This window comes from Dipodomys spectabilis, unplaced genomic scaffold (genome assembly GCF_019054845.1).
Source record: "Dipodomys spectabilis isolate Male_0828 unplaced genomic scaffold, ASM1905484v1 ptg000234l, whole genome shotgun sequence".
In the NCBI taxonomy this organism is placed as follows: domain Eukaryota; kingdom Metazoa; phylum Chordata; class Mammalia; order Rodentia; family Heteromyidae; genus Dipodomys; species Dipodomys spectabilis.
In genome coordinates, this window is record NW_024870911.1 from 11,918,816 (window position 1) to 11,939,471 (window position 20,656).

General features: G+C 42.2%; 1 protein-coding gene across 2 annotated transcripts in view; it reads right to left on the reverse strand.

Moving 5' to 3' along the window:
* Window positions 1–2,150: 2,150 nt before the first annotated feature.
* The window catches only part of Tbc1d30 (TBC1 domain family member 30), a 78,057-nt gene continuing 59,551 nt past the window's right edge, over window positions 2,151–20,656 (reverse strand). Inside the window, exons 10-14 of one of the 2 annotated variants that reach the window (XM_042699143.1) lie at window positions 11,947–12,059; window positions 9,259–9,398; window positions 5,588–5,794; window positions 5,375–5,434; window positions 2,151–3,443 (exon numbers count right to left, since the gene is read on the reverse strand). In XM_042699143.1, the coding sequence (XP_042555077.1) occupies window positions 2,671–3,443; window positions 5,375–5,434; window positions 5,588–5,794; window positions 9,259–9,398; window positions 11,947–12,059 (1,293 nt within the window). In that variant the 3' untranslated portion in view covers window positions 2,151–2,670. The remainder of the gene's footprint in view (window positions 3,444–5,374; window positions 5,435–5,587; window positions 5,795–9,258; window positions 9,399–11,946; window positions 12,060–20,656) is intronic. The other variant, XM_042699144.1, reaches the window with a different exon arrangement.

Here is a 20,656-nt window from a genome sequence, read left to right on the forward strand (position 1 = left end):
ACACTACAACAGTGAGAACTTTATGCATATATCTTTGTAATCAGTACAGTTCTTGAGAAGACAAAAAAGAATCCAGGAATACAATATTCCAAACAGTAACAAGCCCATTGGTCCACATTACAAACTAGATTTAGATCATCTAGAGGCTTTTTAAAGAGGACTGAGGTGCAGAGTTGACTCAGAGAAAAAGTGCTGAGAAAGTAGACACACCTAGACAGAAAGATACGGCTACTGTAAGTACTTCTGGTGTTTGCATACATAGGGGAAAGAGCAGGTCCATGTTGGCCTTCGTACATGCTGTGAAAGAGGCTACTGTGGATTTCTTTATTTTCTAAGGTAGGCAAGGCTCCTATGTTGATTCACGCTGTGATTACTTAGTACAATGCATGCACATGTATACTGGTAGAGTGCTTTGACAGAAATGTTTGACCTTTAAATTTTTGACAAGGTCATTTTTACCTCAGAAGGCCAATCTTGACCACCCCTTGTCACTATATCCACCTGATTCTCAGGAAAGGAATGGCCGAGAAAGGACGCAGACACAGCACAGCACTAAGACAGCTTCTCCTTGCTCACCCTCCCCCACCCCCAGCCCCAGGCCCTCAGGGAGCCAAAGTGAGGAAAGAATAATTCACTGTTGGAGCCAGCCATCCCTCCAGAGAAATATAGCCATTCTGACTCATTTGAGATGAGACACAGCAAAGACTACACAGTAGAATTATTCTTATCTGTAAAGATAAGAATGGAGGGGAGGGGAATCTTGTTTTGCTTAACTTTGGGAAGTGCAGTATGTCTGTCTCCTGGGGGTAGTATACAAAGTTAAGTCCAACTCTCCACCCCACCCCCCAACCTTCCCCCAAACAGGCTGTGGGTATTGTGTGTCTGTTTGTAAAGAAACTGCTGCTCGGCTTCAGATGGCTCAGAATTCAAGACCAGAACTGCACTGATTTATTAATCACCCTTTCCATGTTCCACTCCTTTTGAGGTAAAAATACCACAGAGGGGATCTCATGGCTTTTCTTGCTGCCTATGTCATTCTTGTGTGTTCTGTTCTAAGAACCCCACACAACCATATTTTTATTTGATTATACAAAAACAATGCCTCTCATCATTAAAAAAAAAAAAAAACCCTCACAACAACTATCACTGTAGCAAACAAAGTCACTCAAATTTATCTTGATTGTTTGAAGACTATTTCTGCCAGCACTGCTTAGATCTTGAAGATGTAGATGTGCATCTATTCCTCTAACGGTGGTGCAATGGTGCAGTAAGCCTGCATTTAGCCAAACCAAAGGTGCACGGCACAGTTTATAAATGAACTAAATGTGCAGGATAAGGGGGTGAGAGTTGTTTTGGGGAATATGCTATGACAGGTCGCTGTACCATCTAGAGAAAGGTCATTTGAGTCAGGAAGGGAGGTCCTGCATAGCGTCCCAGTCTTGGATGGTAAAAAGCCCTGTAGCCAATCAGTTGCACAGAGAGCAGTGAGTTAGCTTACTGTGGTGGAGGAACTATGGCCAAGTCCCATAGGATACCAGGAGAACTGGCCTTGAATAAATGATTAGGTTGATGCATTCCTACATCACGCCTGGGTGGCTCAGAGTTCTCAACGGCATAGTGAAGACAAGAGGTGTTACCTCTGACCCACTGGGACAAGAGCAGGAGAAAGAAGAGTGGGTGAGAGAGAACTAGAAAGCACTAAGGCCTTCTTCTCTGGAGAAAGGCAATATTCAAGTAACCAAGTACTCTAACCCCTTCCCCCACCCCCAACCCCCAAAAAAGCACAAAATTCAAGTAACAGTCATAAGAGCTGTGTCTGGCTTTTGAGCAGAAGCCGTGTGCATCTGCCATGGAGGGTAAGTGAGATGCAATGAGGACTCAGAACAAGCTCCATCCAGAGCCCAACAAGTCCTCAGAACCAGTGGGTACCAGTGCTCTCCTCCAAGAGAAGAAAAGGAACCTTGGGAAATTTACCATTCACGGCAACGGTTTAATGTATACCCCAAAAGTGCTCTCTGCAAACCACCTTCAATTTGGTTTTCAACCTGCAATTCCAACAGATTAAAAGTTTTCTTCTTTTCACAGTTAGAAATAGAACATTAAAGAAAGTCTATTTGCTTTTCTGCTACGTTTTAGCATAAGAATAAAAAAACAAGAGTACTGAGGGGAAATGCACACACATAAGTATTCTCCCCAAAAAAGAACAAGAAGAGGAATATCAGGTATCAGGAAAGTTTTGGGTTTTGTTTTGTTTTTTGCAACTAAGAAAATTTCTTTTTTCTTCCTTTTTTCTTTATAGTTTCTGTTCTGAAAAGCTGGTGTGTGCATGCTTGAGTATTAGTAACATCCAGAGAACTGGAAGGTTTGGGGATACTGCCACAAAAATAGTCTTTTCTAAACAGTTCACAAGGAAAGCTGGGGAAAACGTCACACTTGAAAACCACAAGATTTATTTTGCCACAAGAATCCGCTTTATCTGTGACCCACAGTAGAAGGGAGCTTCCTGACTCCAGCTCCCATCGCAGAACTTCAGTTCCCATTTTGATGGGCTGCTGAAGCTCTGGCTAAAATTCTATTGGTCGTCACTGGATGGGCAAGAGTGGAAGGACGCCGCTGGGACATGAATGCCACCATGCCAAGCGGAGTCTAGATGCCAGTCACTGGGAGACATCACCGTTTCTTAGTGCTACTGTTTCCGCGGCTGGATTTGCTGAAGCTCCTACTCATCTGAGGGAAATGCACAGTTGGGGTTCTTTCTGTAGGACCATATAACCCCAAATTCCTGGCAGTGGCTGATTTCCGCAGAGGCTTGACACTCGGAAAAGGACTAAAGATGGGGGTTTTGGAGTGGCTTCCTTGGGGCAGTTTGCTGGTGGCTTTGTGCTCTCCAGGCGTGGTATCAGGTGGCTCTGGGCCATGTCTCACCTTGGGCTCAGTTTCAGCAGTGTTGTCTGGGTTCAGTTCCAAGGCTTCTAGCTTCACCTGAACAGCAGCCACATCCACCTCACCATCCCTAAATGCTGGCTCTGGAGAATGCCCTTCAATTGTCCGCAGGGTGCCTCTAGCAGAGCTGCTGTCTTTTCTGAGAGTCGTTGTTGTACAACTGGTGGAAAACTCTTCCACTGCCCCCAGGGTGTTAGTCTTACAGCCCTCATTTTGCTCTTCTATCAGCCCTATGGTGTCCCCACAGCCCAGGTGACTCTTGGTCCTAGGCATGTTCTTTTTGTGGACTCGAATGTGAGTCCGCCAGGGAGAGTTGAGCTTTGTTTTAAGGTCTTCGTAAGGGACAGGAGATAGTTTACCTCCTGCGTGGCCAGGGATATGGATGACGGCATTCTTGGCAGCTCTATTTGTCATTTTCATCTTCTTCCCTAAAAGAAGGTGGTTTATAACTGGAGAACTGTTTACCTGAGATGGAAGAATGCTGGTCACTGGCCCTTTGTCTGGAAGAAATGTTTGAAAGGCAATGTGAAACACCACAGAGAAACATCCATCTGAACAACGTATTTTCCCTCTCTTCCCTCTCTCCCCCACTAAGGACAACAGAAACTGAAATCAACCCTAGCCCCTGGGGTCCCAAATCCCTCTTCTTCTAAGAGAAGGAGACCACAAGCTTGGATATGTTACAGTTTTTAAATGTTCTTATGATGAAGACTTGGTTCCCAGCTAGCAGATCCAATCATTGATGATTATTCAATCATGAATCCCCTGGCCTAACCAACAGATTCATCAACTGATGGATTCCTGATTGAGCGGACTTTGGGAGGTGGTAGAAACTGCAGAAGTGGGTCTCTGAGGACATGCCTTTGAAAGGTCTATCTTATCCCAGGCCCTTTTTGCTCTGTCTGTTTCTTGGATGCTATGAGGTAAGCAAGCTCCTCCACCCAGCCCTGACACCATGACGCTCTGTCTCACCACCTTAGACTCTTAGTAAAGGAGTCAGTCCAGGGCTGGAAGCTCTGAGACCATGAAGGAAAATAAATCCTTCTTCCTTGAAGCCACTTGTCTCAGGGATCTGTCCCAGCCATGAAAACCTGTATTCAAAAATAAACAGGAACTCTTCTGGCCCCTTAGTTCTAATATCAGCCTAATCTCTGATTTATTTTTTTTTTTTAATTTTGCAAGTTTTGTCTCTGTATAGCAATCTCGGGTCTTATGTCTAGAAATCTTTGAAATTTAAAAAAAAATAATTTGACAAGCACTTTGACCATATGGATTAGATCATATGGATTATCAGATGTCAGCTCCTGAAAGGTAAGAACACATTGCACGTTACGAAATGAGAGACAGCAGAGTGAGGAAAAGTACTAGCAGGATAATAAAAATTCGGTGGAATCATGCTGTCCAGTGCTTGGTTTTAAGAATGAAACACCACACCTATATCCTCAATGGGCTTTGAAAACCAAGTGACAACTGGAAAGCAACAACAGTTTTGTTGTCCTGTGGATAGCACGACTATCTGCCTCCCAGGTCTAGGACCTTGTTTCTGATGCAGCCTTAAACAATAGGAAGTAGGTCCTTCTATCTCTGTGTGAACATCTCTTTGATGTCCACATCATCTACCCTTCTTGATTCATAATTCCAGTCCCACCCTAAACCTACTGAAAGAGACTCTTCATTTTAGCAGATCCTCAAAAGACTTATATGTACACTACAATGTAAAACACAAGGCTTTAGAACTTTGCCTTTGAGCAACTATCTAATGTCAACCCCGATTGAAAAGAACAAAATAAATCATGGTCTAAAGCAGGGACTAGCAAACTTTTTCTCTAAGACACCAGGCTGCAAATATCTTAGCCATTTTGGTATGGAAAGAGCTTTCAACAACATGTAAACAGAATGAGTATGCCTGTTTTCTAATGAAGCTTTCTTTATAAAAGCAAACAGTGGGCAGAATTTGGCTATAGATTACAGGTTTGTGAGGACTTGACTATATTACAAGCCACTGGGCCAATTTTCATTATAACATTCACTTAGAACAAGAAAAAAATCCATCAAATCAGCATAAATTAACAATAAAGCAGATTGTTCATTAAAAAATTTAGGATTAAAAGAAATTTTTTACAATCCTTGGAAAAGAGCATTTCCAACTGCATTATAATTTATTCTTCTTAGCTCTCCCTGGGATACTGCTAACCCAGCAGTGAAACACAGGCTTACTAATTTTGTTTATCACAAACATCTGTTCTAGTATAACCTAAAGAACTAGAGAATGGCTTAATTTATGAGTGCACAGATGACTAAGTGACTATTTTCAAATTTCCTGAAATTTCTGAAGTTTCTTAAGTCCAAGGATTGCATGATGTGGCAACAACATTCTAATAATTTGCTAACCCCTCTCCACAAGCCTGCATAGTAAAGACGTGTTTAATACCATCTACTGCCTGTGCCTTTGGAACTAAAAAGAACCCATCATCTTTTTCTTCTTTAAAGCCTGATAAGATAAAAAAAAAAAAATGAAATGCTAAGTAGGCTACTATCTCATGTCATCTGACTTTTAGAAGCTGAGCTACCGTTGGTAATCCTGAAATCATTTGTTCATTTTAGAAGCTGAGATTAAGTTGACATTGACTCAACCAGACATTACCTGCCCTGATGTACACCTGATGGACCTGCTGCTGTTGCTTCTTTTTAATTCGAGAGTACTGCCGCTTCAGGGCATTGATATCTGTGGTCATACGTTCCATCATCATACTGTTGAATGCAGCGTGGTAATCACTGCGGCACGAATTGATTGCCCCTGGACTCAGCTCTGCAATGTTGTTAGATCTCAAGTTCTGTTCCTCGTTTGGCTCTGAATCAGGGAGGAGACACAGAGAGCTGGTCGGTAGAGTAAAGCAGGATCTCTCCTTTCTCCCCCTCCCCTACACCCCTTCTTTCTTTCTCTCCCTTCCTCCCTTTTCTCTCCTCCCCTCCCCCCCCCCCCCCCCCCCCGCCCTCTATTACTTTGGTGTTGGTACTGGGGCCTGAACTTAAGGCCTGGTGTTTTTGCTTGGCCTTTTTGCTCAAGACTGGCACTCTACCAAAGGAGCCATACCTCTGTTTCCTGCTGGTTAATTGGAGAAAAGAGTCTCAAGACTTTTTCTGCCCACACTTGTTTTGAACCTTAATCCTCAGCTCTCAGCCTCCTCAGTAAGGACTGTGCCACCTGTGCCCAGCCTCTCTTGCATTTTCTTATCAGCCTAACCCTAGGTCTGAAATAAGCTGTGTAGGTTCATTCATTTTGCTACCATTTTGTTTATTACACAGACATAAGATCAACTGCTTCCACATAAAGATCAGTGCCTAAAGTCTATGTCTTTATGCCTATAGTATCTAAGGTTCTCTTAGAAAAATATACCAGCTATCTAAAACCATTGTGTAAATGCCTATACAACCACATAAGTATTTATAAGAGACTGACTGTTCATGAAGTTTAGATCACCATTATAAATGCATTTCTCTTAAGTTAAAAAAAATAGGGAGCTGGGAATGTGGCTCAGTGGTAGAGTGCTTGCCTTGCATGCATAAGGCCATGGGTTCAATTCCTCAGCACCACATAAACAGAAAAAGCCAGAGTGGCACTGTGGCTCAAATGGTAGAGCGCTAGCCTTGAGCTGAAGAGCTGAGGGGCAGTGCCCAGGCTCAGAGTTCAAGCCCCACAACCAACAACAAAAAAGTAATATATTTGATGGAGTCATAGATTTGGGGACCACTATACCCTCAGAAATGAAATTTTTGTCATCTAACAAATATTTCCTGTCTACTATGTACTGTGTCTGATATGATCTTGCTTCTGTGATAATTAAAACAAGTACAGTTACCCCTTATGTAACACTGCAACTATATGAAAGCAAGAGAGATATGTTATTATAAGGATGCACTCACACTCTGCATGGAACCAAGAAGAGAACCAGGTTTCTCTACAGCAATACATAAAGCTGACCAGGGTACCAGCTAAAGAAAGCTGGGCAGATTCCAACTATCCTGGCATCTGTGGGAGGAACTTCCAATTTGAGCCAAATCTAAGCAAAACTAGACAGTCATTTAGGAGCAGGTGATGGTGTCATCCTGGACCACATAATTACACAGAAAGAAAAGCAGAGATATAGTCCCAGACTTCAGAATACAGATTCAAAAACTTTAGCACCAATATACATATTCATTCCATGTCTAGAAACCCAAAGCTGACAACAAAGAACTATGGGGGCATTCCAGAAATCAACTCTTATTGGGTTTAAGCTTGTAAAAGCCATTTTAAAAGATGAAAGAAGACTCATACCCCACTAAGGAGGGTTAAAAATAAAAAATAACCCTAGCTACTCAGACAACGGAGATCTGAGCATTGTGATTCAAAGCCAGCCTGGGCCAGAAGTCTGTGAGACTCATCTCCAATTAAGTAGCAAAATGCTGGACTGGAGGCTCAAGTGGTAGAATGCCAGCCTTGAGCAACAAAGCCAAGGGAGAACATGAGGCCCTGAGTTCAAGCCCCAGTACTGGCATGTGCCCGCAAGCACACGCGCGCACACACACACACACACACACACACACTCAATCAATCAAAATGATCTGAAGCTTGAGGGAAATACCCCAAATGATCACAATGAAAAAGGCAATGGTAGCAGTTGCCACCACCATCTTCTAAAAAAGAACCGAGAGAGAGAGAGAGAGGATAGCTATACTTCTTCAAGACAGTAATACAAGGTGAGCAAGCCAGAAAGACAAGGCAATGTTCCTTTTTCAACTTTGCTCTGCCCTCTTTTAATGAGGCAAATGGCCTTTCACTAGACAAAAGAGCTGCCACCCAAGATCAGAAAAGATATGGTGGATGAATGAACCACAGACTATTACCAAAGAGTTTGCTATATGGGTAATGCCCAGCCACAGGATTTCTATTCTGTTCAAGAAATAAACAAGACATGGCAATTGATTTAGGGCACCTCATTTAAGGGGACGTTACCAAATTGTAAAACATCTATGGTAAATTAATAGAATATTAAAAGCTCAGGAAGCTTAAAGAAATTCTGAGCTTGGGGCTTAGAGTAAATTTGGGGGATATGATAGCTATCCTCAAAACATTTGAAGATGTCAAGTAGATGAGAAAGTGGAGCTCTTCTATTTGTCCCAGAAGGAAGAACCATTAGAACCGGTAGGTAGAGGTTGTCTCTTTGCAACTAGAAATCCTAATCCTAAGGATCTAGCAAAGTGTTATATGAAGTGATAAATTTCTTGTCACTCAAAAAATTCAAGTAGAGGTTATCATAATGTGAAAGATTTAGTCCTTATCCAGGCAACAATGGCTCAAGACTATAATCCTTGCTGCTTACAAGGCTGAGATCTGGAAGATTAAAGATCAAAGCCAACCTGAACAGATAAATCCATGAGATTCCATCTCCAACTAACCAGCAAAAAGCTGCACTAGAGGCATGGCTCATACTAGTAGTGAGCAATAAAGCCATGAGAGGCCCAGAGTTCAAAGTCCCCATACCAGAAAATAATAATAATAATGATTAAGTCCAACAGCAGAAGAGAAGCCAATGTAAGATGAATTCAATAAAACTAAGATAGAATATAGTAAGTATTTACTGTATGCCAGGCTCTGTTCTAAGGAACCGAGCATGCAAAACTGAATCAGATTAATGGGAAGCAAAAGCCACCATAATGTGTATTATGTGTGTGGCACATAATACAGAAAGATCCTAACATATGATAAATAAGCAGAAGAAAATAATTTTTTAATGTTTTAAGTCTTTCTAAGTGTTGTGGAACTTTGAAAATGCAAATGAAATTTAACCAATTAAAATATCCCCCTTGGAGAACATATACTTATTTGACATTGCCATTATTCAAAATGTTTTTGAAGCTCCTTGTAAGGCCCAGGATGGCCAGCTCATAGTATGCAAGGAAATCCATTGCATTACCAAACATTCTTTTTTTTTTTTTTTTTTTTGCGGGGGGGGTCCAGCCGTGGGGCTTGAACTCTGGGCCTGGGTGCTGTCCCTCAGCTCTTCAGCTCAAGGCTAGCACTCTACCACTTGAGCCACAGCGCCACTTCCGGCTTTTTTTCTTTTTGCTTATGTGGTGCTGAGGAATCGAACCCAGGACCTCATGCATGCAAGGCAAGCGCTCTACCACTGATTCACCTTCCCAGCCCCCCAAACATTCTAAATGTAGACTTTTACTAGTAGTAACCAGTTTAGGGACTTACTGAGGCCTCTAGAAGACATAGTAATACAATAACCAATCTATGATCATCTAAATCAAGAGCCAATCCTTTACCTTTAATCTGCTTTTGATACTTCTGCAATTCTGGTGCCAGGATTCCACTGAAAGGCCCAAGACACCCCACAGCATTCGCAATGGCATCTTCATCATCGAGATCATTCTCCTCATCACTGTCTCTGCTCTTGCCATGTCGCCTTGGAAAACATGAAAAAAGACCAAAAAAATACTCAAAGGAAATAGTCGTATTGTTTAAATACGACTGTACAGAACTGGTAAACTGTTAAACGACTGTTGAACAACAGGCAACTCATTTCTGTGGTTTAAATGACATATTTATGTAATTATGAAACATTTTTTTAAAGTCACCTTCCCAACCCTATCAACATCTGCCCAGTTCTTGACCCATCTAATTCCCACAGCTAACAATTACCATCAATATTTTACATTCATCAGTTTGTCTACAGACAAATCAGCAAATATAACTATATAATTTTTGTCTGTGCATATATAGGAACATAGTATATTGTCTTCTATAGCTTGCTTTTAATCATGTTAGAAATTTTCCCAGAGCCAGGTGCCAGAGGCTCATGCCTGTAATCCTAGCTATTCATGAGGCTAAGATCTGAGGATCGCAGTTCAAAGATAGCCTAGGTAGGAAACTCCATGAGCCTTTTATCTCCTATAAACTACTCAAAAAAAGATAGAAGTGGTACTGTGGCTCAAGTGATAAAGAGCTCTCCTTGAGCAAAAGAAGCTCAGAGACAGTGCCCAGGCCCAGAGTTCAAGTCCCAGGACTGTCAAAAGAAAAAGAAAGGAAAAAAAAAAAAGAAACAAAGAAAGAAACAAAGAAATATTTCCAGTCACATATTTTAGACTATCTTACAACTCAGTGGCTTTTCTTGAAGTTACCTTGCTCAAGAATCAAACACTTTGTCTAGCAAGTTATTGCTAGACACAGAGAAGAGCCTTGCATATAGATCTGTTTACTGAGAAACTGTGGCTTTATTTGCTTAGTTGTTTTATTTTGGGGGCTAGGCTTGGACCCAGGGCCTCATGAATGCCAAGCAAGTGCTGTGATGCTGAACCACCTCCCCAGCTTTCCTCTTCCTTTCTGTACAGCTGTACTATACCCATAAAGCCCACATTATAGAACCAGGCCAGGAATGGTGCCCACTCATGAGTGATTCCAATGATTATACAATTGAAATGAAAACACACACACACACACACACAAATGAAATGATAATGCAGAAAATAACCATCCATATACTGTTTTCTCCATTTGGAATACTTCATAAAAGTAGAGTTGCTGAGTCAAAGGATACATGCATGACTACCTTTGGCAAATACTTCCCAAGCAGCACAAAACCTGTAGTAATTAACCTTATGCACACAATGTACAAGAGACCGTTCCAGTCCAGGTACCTATAATCCTAGCCATTCAAGAGGCTAAAATCTAAGGATCAAGGTTTGAAGCCTGAGAAGACAAATCTGAGACTCTTATCTCCAGTTAACCAGCAAAAAATGGAAGTGGAGGTTTGGATCAAGTGGAAGAATACCATCTTGAGCGAAAAAGCCAAGGGAAAAGTCAGGGCCTGAGTATAAACCTCAATCCTAGGGAGAAAGAAGGTAAGGAGAGAAAAATCTCAGTTTCTATTTTTGAGATTCTTTTAGTACTAATGATATTGCTTTTTGCATAAATACATATTCTTAGTCTTTCATCATCTTTTTAACCTGAGTGACCAATTTCTTATTAACTTCCAGGAACTGTATATATTAGAGATATCAGCCCTGATAGTACAGAAATATCAGCCCTGATAGTATAGAATTTGATTTTTCTATAAATATTTTTGGGTCTGCTTATTTAGATTGTGTTTTGTTCTGTTTTGGGCTTGGTCATGGCAGAAAAAAAAAATTTTTGTGTGCCAGTCCTGGGGCTTGAACTCAGGGCCTGGGTACTTTCCTTAGCTTTTATGCTCAAAGTTAGTGTTCTACCACTAGAGCTACAGTGACACTTCCAGATTTTTTTTTTTTTTTTGTGATTACTTGAAGATAAGAGTTTCACAGACTTTCCTGCCTGGCTAGCTTTAAACTATAATCCTCAGATTTCAGCCTCTTGATTAGCTGGGATTACAGGAAGAGCCATTGGCACCTAGCTAAAAAAATTATTTTTAAAGTACTTTTTTCCCTTTATTATTTAAAGTACCTTCATTTTTTTTCACTGTTGAGGCAATTACTAAAATCTCAATTTCAAATAACTACTGTTTCATTTCTTCTACGAATTATTTCATTATTTCCTGAAATACATTCAGCCATATGAACTCACTCTGATGTATGGTGTGAGGCAAAATGCTAACTTTCCTTCCCAATTACCATTTACTGAATAGCATATCTTTTCACCATTAACTTCATCTGGCAATTTTTCATACTCCAGACTTCATATATGTATCTGTCAATTTCTGTCTCTGTTATTATTTGAAACTAACTCATCTGCCTATTTGTATACCAGTTCCACATTATTTTCATTCTTGAAATATGGTCCACACTTCTTTGGAAACTATGTTGTTAAAATTTTCTCACGAATATAAATCAAAACCATTGGGACTCATTCAGATTTTAAGAACCAAATTACTTTGCACATAATTTCAGGACCTAATAAATATTAAGCCATCATAAAAAAATTAATGAATAAAGTCTTACATCATAAAAAGAAAACAGGAAACAAATAATAAACAGCCTTACCCAGGAAGGGAGGCAGGTTTAACTGTGGCTGGGAAAGGTGTGATGTTGTAGGTATACTTTTCCCTTAACTCCGCCAGTTGTGGGAAAGGAAAGGGAGCCATGGAATAAACAGTCTGGAAAACAAAAGCAAAATTGCTAAGTCTGAAATGATGGCCTTACACGACTCATCAATTCCAGAACGACATTAAGCATTCACGAGGTGGAGGGTGATGTGGCAGATGTACTCCTTATATGGCAAGTCCTATTTCACTTCAACATTTAGCTTCAAGGAAGATAATAATAATAATAATACAGATTAAACATCTCTAAGCAAAATCTAAAATGTTCCAAAATCCCAAACTTTTGGAGTACCAACATGATGTCATAGGTGGAAAAAAAAATCCCCATATGACTTCATAGAATGGGTCACAGGCAAAATCCACAGGTTATACTCAAAATATGGCATCAAATTATCTTCAAAAATGTGTATCAGATGTATATGAAACAAGTGAATTTGATATCTAGTCTTGGTTCCCATACCCAAAATTTATTTTATATATATATATACACATATATATGGAAATTTCCCAATATAACAAAAAATTCCAAAGCCTGAATCATTTCGGTCTCAAGAACTTTGGGTAAGGAATGATTCCAGCTGTGTTAACAAACATAACAAGTCCTCAGTCCTCAATCAGCCCATCTGTGAATGGGCATTACAACTGGTGAATATAGGTAGTTGAGTGGGCAGGGGTAGAGGGCAAGTTCTTCTGATCATTGGATAGATAGGTTAGCTCAGACATCCACGGTACCTAACACCTCTGTAACAAAGAACCCAAAAATATCCTACAAAGGTAGGGCTTGTTTTTCAAGTGTGATGCTTTTTATGGGACATTAATATCAGCCTTCTGGACAAAATTAAGTCTGATAGATGATCCTGTGACCAATTACAAGTTTTTTCCATAGATTATCGCCTTTTCAAATGCTTGATGGAGTTCTAGGTGAAAATTGCTAGCTGTTACCTGTTATTTTTAAAGGAAGAAAAAAATGCACTTAAAAAGTGACAAAGAATAAACCCAGGTTGTCAAAAATATCTATAAATAGAGAAAAGTGTCTGCACTTAAACCAGAATTGCAAAATTATATATCATCCCATCAGTAAGAAGACAGTAATCTTGCTTGGTTCTCTTATTTTATTAAAAATTAATTTCTCTGTGCCGTATTTTTTCAATCCTTCTGATTTTTTACTCACCAGCAAAATATCAATCAGATTTTTCATTTGTCCTAGGAAGCAAATCAAACATCCTGATGACAAGTCTAGGAAACTATCTTCTAATGATATTTTGCATTTTAACAGGACTATTTCTCGGGGAGGCTCTGATGTCTACTTGTAAGCATGGGAAAGAGAAGGCGGGCTCTGAAGAGTTTGTTTTATTTTGTAGCTCAATGTCACTGCTGTGAAAATCTATCATACAGCTGACTATCCCCAAACTTCTCGATGTATGTGCATGCTGCAGATACCAATCCAACATCCAAGCAAAGAAATGTTAGCTAATATTCCCTCTCTTTTCAGTCTGTGCTGTGGCTCAAGTGGTAGAGCACCTCCTAGCAAGCATGAGGTCCTGAGTTCAAACTCCAATACTACCCTCCCTCCAAAAATATATGCTTTAATATTGCTCCCTTTCAATTTTTCATGCTTATTATACATATGCTATATTCCTGATTGTACCCAAAGGGCTGAGAAACTACACAAATGTACTAACATCATACAGTGCTACCTGTTAGGTTTTTAAAAAGAGGTAGCTGAGTAAGAACAGCACCACGCACATGGTATTCAGGTAAAGGGTAGGTTTATTCATTGTTCCGATCGGCACCAGGCCATGTCGGCCCTCCAACATGGCCTCCAGGCGGGGAAAGGCCTGGGAAAGAGAGCTGGGAGAGCTGGGAAAGAGAGAGAGCTGGGAAAGAGCTAGAAAAGAGAGCGTCTGGGCTTGGGCTAGGCCTTATCTAGGGTATGGGTGGAGAAAGGTGTGGCCACATCAAATTCAGATGTCACCTCAGTGGATGCAGATGTGACCTCTTCCAGGTGTGCCAGTTGCCTGGGTGGAGACTTTGCTGCCAGGAGGGTGGAGTCTGCTCTTCATCCAGGAGCGGACTTTACAATACCTCACTCCCCAAAAGCAAAAACAGAAGGCAACCAGTCATGGTGGCACATGCCTATAATCCTAGCTACTCCAGAGTGGAGGGAGGGAGATGAAGAGTTCAAGCAATGAGACCCTACCTCAAAAACAAGACAAACAAAAGGGCAGAGGACACGGCTCAGGTGGCAGAGTGCCTCTGTAAGCTTTGGGAGCTGAGCAAGGGCAGCAGTGGTGGTGGGAGAACAGAAGTTATCCTAAGGCTGTGTTGGCATCAAGCATGAGATTACAGCGGTCTCCAACCTTTCTCTACCTCAAGCTCTCTTTCTCTCTCTCTCTCTCCTCTCTCTCTCTGTTGGAGACTGGGATTCAAACTCTTGATCTGACATTTTTATTCGTTGGCTGACACTCTACCAGCTGAGCCATGTCCCCAACCCCAGCTTTTCTCTTTGCTGAACTTCCCTTTTCTTATCTGAAAAATAAAGTGTGAGCAGGGCCCTGTGACTAGAAGAGTACAACAAATCCTCTATAACCACTCCCTACCTGAAGAAATAAAACACTAACATCTGTGCTCATCCTCACCCACTTCTCCCTGATCTTACTGACCCTCTCCTCTCAAAGAAGATTGATTGATTGATTGATTTGTCAGTCGTGGGGCTTGAACTCTGTCCTTGCGCTCTTCAGCTCAAGGCGAGTGCTCTACCGCTTGACCACAGTGCCACTTCCTCAAAGGAGATTTTTTTTTTTTGGGTCCGGTTGTGGGGCCTGAACTCTGGGCCTGGGCACTGTCCCTCAGCTCTTCAGCTCAAAGCTAGCGCTCTACCACTTGAGCCACAGCGCCATTTCTAGCTTTCTTCTTTTTGCTTATGTGGTACTGAGGAATCGAACCCAGGGCCTCATGTATGCAAGGCAAGCGCTCTACCACTGAGCCACCTTCCCAGCCCCTCAAAGGAGATTTATTATACTAGGATTTGATGTACTAATCCTAGCTACTTGAAGGCAGAGATTGAGGAATCAAGACTTGAGGAGATAAAATGGTTCCTAGACTCCATCTCAACCCATGGCTAGGTATGATGGCCTACCCAGGCTGGCATAGCTCAGAAATAACCAAGGCAAAAGGGGATAGAGGCATGGCTCAAATGGTAGAGCAACAACCTGCAAGTACAAGGCCCTGAGCTCAAATCCCAATACCAGTCCAAAAATGTGTGTGTGTGTGTAATGTAAACCAGAAAGAATCACAGTCCTCTGAGAGAAGAGAGGGTGGTAAGATGAGGGGGAATGTTTGAGAGTGTGTACATGTATTGCTAGTATTTTATTTCTTAAGGTGAGTAGTAGTTTTATTGGTTTTGCTTTACTCTTCTTAATATATTCTGGGTGCCCAAAATGCTTCATGTAATTTTATTAATAATATGTTCAGAGTGAATACTTGTGGTTCTTTGATTATACAAATGTATCCAACAGCTGTGGAAGACCACTGCAGAATTCTCCCCTCCTTGCTCTTAATATTTTGTCTTGGCTCCATCCACTCTTCTGAGAGGATAAGAGAGATGCACTAGAAACATGGTGCCTCTTCTCGGACCTCAGTAGGAACAAAATGGGGCCCACTTTATTTGACCATCACACACCAAATGTGATCCCTTAGTTGGGCCAAGAGTCACTCTACCCCATCACTCATGTGATATTTTTCCTTAATAATTTGAGAAACTTGGCTCAAGCTTTAAAAAAAAACAACAAAAAAAATCATGTGGATTCAATTTTAAATGACGTTACTCGCCTCACCAAAATGAGATTACTAATGCTAAGATGTCTCACTGAAGACAGAAAGTGGGGTGTCTAGCTGAAGATTTACTTGCTTTATGTTTACCAGTCTTGTAACAAGATATTAGAACATTCCTGGCCCACCTCATTGCTCCCCCAACCCCTACCCCAGGCCTGTCCATTCAGTAGAAGACACAGGACCAAAGCGAAAACTGGTTCCACTGAGTTTGCATTTCGTGATGAAACAAGGAAGGAAGGTTTCTCCCTCCATCACTTCCTTATAATTAGTCCTTCAAAGAAGTCACCACTGTTCTCCAAACCACACGGTTCTCCAAACACATCACAGCACTCAGGATACATGGAAACAAACCTCTAGGTTTCTAACGTACAAATTGAAGATCTGAAACTGATTTCTTTAAAAAAGAGGAAGATTTTACTGATCTTTTACAGCCAAAGGATAGTACAGACACAGGATGTTAGAGTTTGAAAGGGATGTAAGCCCAATTTAGCTCAACACTGCCACCTCACACAGGAGCTCTTTGTAGAGCAGATAGCCTCAAAGGCGCTGGTTAAACACTAACGGTTATAGGTACGCATGACTCTGCTGGGCAGATGCTTTCCATTTTTGATGGTAGCAATTAATCAAACACTGACATCCACAGTCTTAATATTTCCAACTCATCCCTGATGGGAAGAAGTGAACAGTCCAGACGGATAGATCCTGACTCGTGGCACAGGAGAGCTGCCTCCACCTAACAGTAAACTATCCCCAAACATCAAACCAACTTTTCTCTCTATTGCCCTCAAGGAGCTTACCAAAGATATCATCAAAAGTCCTGCTGAAATCGAGAAGTGTTTTTCTTCATCCACTTTCCTACAACTTCCCTATTTATTATTTTTTTGCCAGTCCTGGGGCTTGAACTTAGGGCCTGGACACTGTCCCTGAACTTCCTCCTTTTGCTCAAGGGCTTCATGCATGCTAGGCACGCACTCTACTCTAAGCCACATTCCCAGTCCTCCCTATTTAATGATACATTGATTCACCATTGCTAACTTGAAACAAGTGATAGGCTCCACACAGGGAAACATTTGCTCTATTTTGTTAGCATCTGTCACTTAGACAGGAACAAGACAGACCACCAGAGGAGAATCCTTTCAACTCTCCAGCTCAAAACTATAGACCTTCTATTCAGCTCACCTTTTTCACTTGAAGGTGGGTGAAAGATTGACCATCCACCATAACCACATTGCAGCCAGTGGAAGTTTTTTTTAGAGTGAACAAAGAAAAGAGTGGTTTGAAATGGCATTTCACCACTTCTTTCTCTAGCTGTTTTTGATGCAAAGGAAAAACCAACACGTCTATTTACTATCTGAACTACCCACATACCCATAAATAGACATTTTATATTTAGGAACTGTTGAAAAGAAATATTTCCTTTTTCATTATTGACATGTTTTACAAGAAACATTCAAACAACTTGTACAAAATTAGGCTTGCTTCAGCTTCTCCCTTGACAAGAGAAATGCTTCTAAAGTGGAACCAGTCAACCCACAGCCTATGATTCTCCCTCTAGGATTCTCTCACAACAATATTTCCTTCTTTAATGGTTCTTTCTCCTAGTACCTAATTAGAAACTCCTGAAGAAAAAGATACTATCCAACATCTCTCACATCCCTTCCAGTAATGTTTAAGCTCAATGAGAATATTGATTCAGCTTTATTCTTCTGAAGAGGATTTCAGCTTCTATTTTAGAAATGCATTGTTTGAATGAGGTGGCTGTGGTGTGTTCAGTGCTGGGGGAAAGCATCAGGCCAAGAGTTAGGATACAAATCTCAGCCCTGAGTCTGTTACTAGACAACCAGGAAACTAGCAAGTGGCTCACTCTCCAAGACTCAGTTTCCTCTCTATAAAGTGATAGGCTTAGATGCATTAATGATTAAACTTCTTTCAAACCAATTTTCTTCTAAGTGGTCTAAAAGCTACCTATGGCAGAATCACCTATAGGCCAAATATCTGTATTTTAATACACTTGAAAAGTTTCTTATAAACAATCAAATTTGTGAACCACTGCCTCAAGATCAAATGTGTACTTACTTAGCAACCAGTTATATTCTTAGTCCTCTGCTAGGTGTTACGGAAAGTCACAGAAGCTCCTTTCATTAAAAAAGCTGTATCTTGGAGGGGGGACCAAGATGGCGACGGGGCAGTAGGGAAACGCCACAGCTCTCTCCAACCAAAAAGAGAGTTCGAGTTCCAACGTTTAATCTCCCCAAGAGACCGACAACAACAAAAAGACAAACACTCAGAGAAAAACCAGAGGTGGAAAATAACAAAAAAAGAAAGAGAGGAAAAGAAGAATTTCAGAACAGAGAAGAGCGAAGACCCCTCCCCCAACCTTTACTGGCCGCGCGGCAGTGCGCCAAGCCGCCGGCCAGCCGGCCCGGCGGGGGCTGCCGGAGCCACAGAGACACAGGGGGCTGCTTGCAGATCACCAGGTACCGGATTGCAGAACAGCGGATCGCCAGGAACAGAGAAACCTACCAGCCGGGAGTCTCCATGAGGATCCCACCCCCACCCCTCACTCTCCACGCGCCCAGGCCCAGAGTTCAGGCCCCACGACCAGACCCAAAAAGAAAAAAGAAAGAAAGTTAGGGGATAGCTGGGAATGTGGCTTAGTAGTAAAGTGCTTGCCTAGCGTGCACGAAGTTCTAGGTTCAATTCCTCAGTGCCACATAAACAGAAAAAGCCAGAAGTGGCTCTGTGGTTTGCATAATAGAGTGCTAGCCTTGAGCAAAAGAAGCTCAGGGACAGTGCCCAGGCAGTGAGTTCAAGCCCCAGGACTAGCAAAGAAAGCAAGTTGGGAGAGTTCAAAAGCTGCTCAGGGACAGTGCCCAAGCACTGAGTTCAAGCCCCACATCCCGCCAAAGCCGCCTGGCACCAGCAGCGCGACAGAGGGACCTGTCGGCAGAACACCCGCCCAATCGCGATCGCAACAACCCGGCGGGGGCCGCCCAACCCAGCCCGCAACCACCCCAACTGAACTCAGATTGCAACAACAACTGACGACCTACAGGGTGAGTACCCAACAGGGGACAGTGAATCCATCAAGGGAGACCAGAGCTGGAGGGAATCCCCAGACCCTGACCTAGACTCCCTACCCCAACACCCGGACCACAGGACCCATTAAAACTGGGAACTGTTCGAGAGCTCCACCAGCCGGTGGAGCACACTCTGCTGGCCAGGCCAGAGCAAGAGCGTCCCTGGAAGGGAGCTTAAATGCCCAAGCCAGGAACAGTGCCCCTGGGTCAAGACTACCAACAGTAGAAGAAATTTGAACTGTGTCCTCCAGGCTGCATAACCTAGGTGGTATACACATTAGCACAGGCCTAACGAGCGCGCTCCAGGCTGGGGCCAGAACCAGGCCCGGGGACCAGCGCCTGAACAAAGCAAAAAGGGTCAGAAGTGGGGCTGTGGCTCAAATGGTAGGGTGCCAGCCCTGAGCTGAAGAGCTGAGGGACAGCACCCAAACCTAGAGTTCAAGCCCACAACCAGCCCCAAACAAACAAACAAAAACACATCAGGAGCCCATAGCAGACTCCAGTATTTGGGAGAGTGCATCCAGAGCATCTGATCTTCCCAAGAGCACCCGCAGGAGCAAACACAAGCAGTCTAGGCTGCTCAACCCTTCCAAAGGCGGGAATTGCTACAGCAGAGAGCTGAGAATCCTAAGTCAGAATAGCAGCTGGAAATAGGCTCCCAACAGAATCCAGATCAGGCACAGACTCTCTCTACCAATACAGAATCAGCAACCAAGCAAAGACAGACACACCAAAACAAGATTGAAGAGCAGTCTCCTGAACCCCCATGCAAAAATCACAGAGAAAAATCACAAGGTTTACCACTACCCAGGACAGCAAGCTCACCTCAAAAGCCAGCAGCCATGCAGGGGAGAGCCCCAGTGGGAGCAAAGCAGGAATGGAAGACAAAAACTACATCCAAGGGTTGCTGGAGGCAATGACTCAAGAAATAAAGCGAGAAATGGATCAGAAATTGAAAGAGCACAAGGATGAACTATCAAAAGATATACAGGATATCAAACAAAAGTTGGATGCAAAAATAGAAGCTGCACAAACCTCAGTAAGAAGTGAGATAAACGCCAAATTAGAGGTAATGCATACTGATCTCACTTCATTGAGAGGTGAGATCAGTACTCTGAGAACCAACATTGAATCCATAAAGGGATCCATTTCCACCATGCAAACCACAATAGAAGCCACGGTCAACAGAGTGAATGAAATGGAAGGTAGAGTGTCAGATACAGAAGACAGAATACACCAACTGGACCAAAAAGTGACAGATATGGAAAAATCACTCAAATTAAACCAAAGGGAAATTCAAGAGCAAGCAGATAATGCTAAAAAATTTAACCTTTGCATAATCGGAGTGGACGAAGGTGAGGAATTCCAGAGCAAGGGAATGCAACACCTATTTAACAAGATAGTCAATGAAAATTTTCCCCACCTCAAAAACGACCATCTTAACTACATCACAAAAGCTTATCGAACACCCAACAAGCAAGATCCCAGGAGAAACACTTCTAGGCACATCATAGTAAAAATGATGGATCTGAATAATAAGGAAACAATCCTGCATGCAGCAAAAATGAAGAAGGAGCTATACTACAACGGGAAAAAAATTAGAATCACTGCAGATCTCTCCACACAAACAATGAATGCAAGAAAAGCCTGGGAAAGCACCATACGAGCCCTGAGAGCCAATAACTGCCAACCCAGACTGATATACCCGGCAAAGCTAGCATTCACATTCGATGGAGA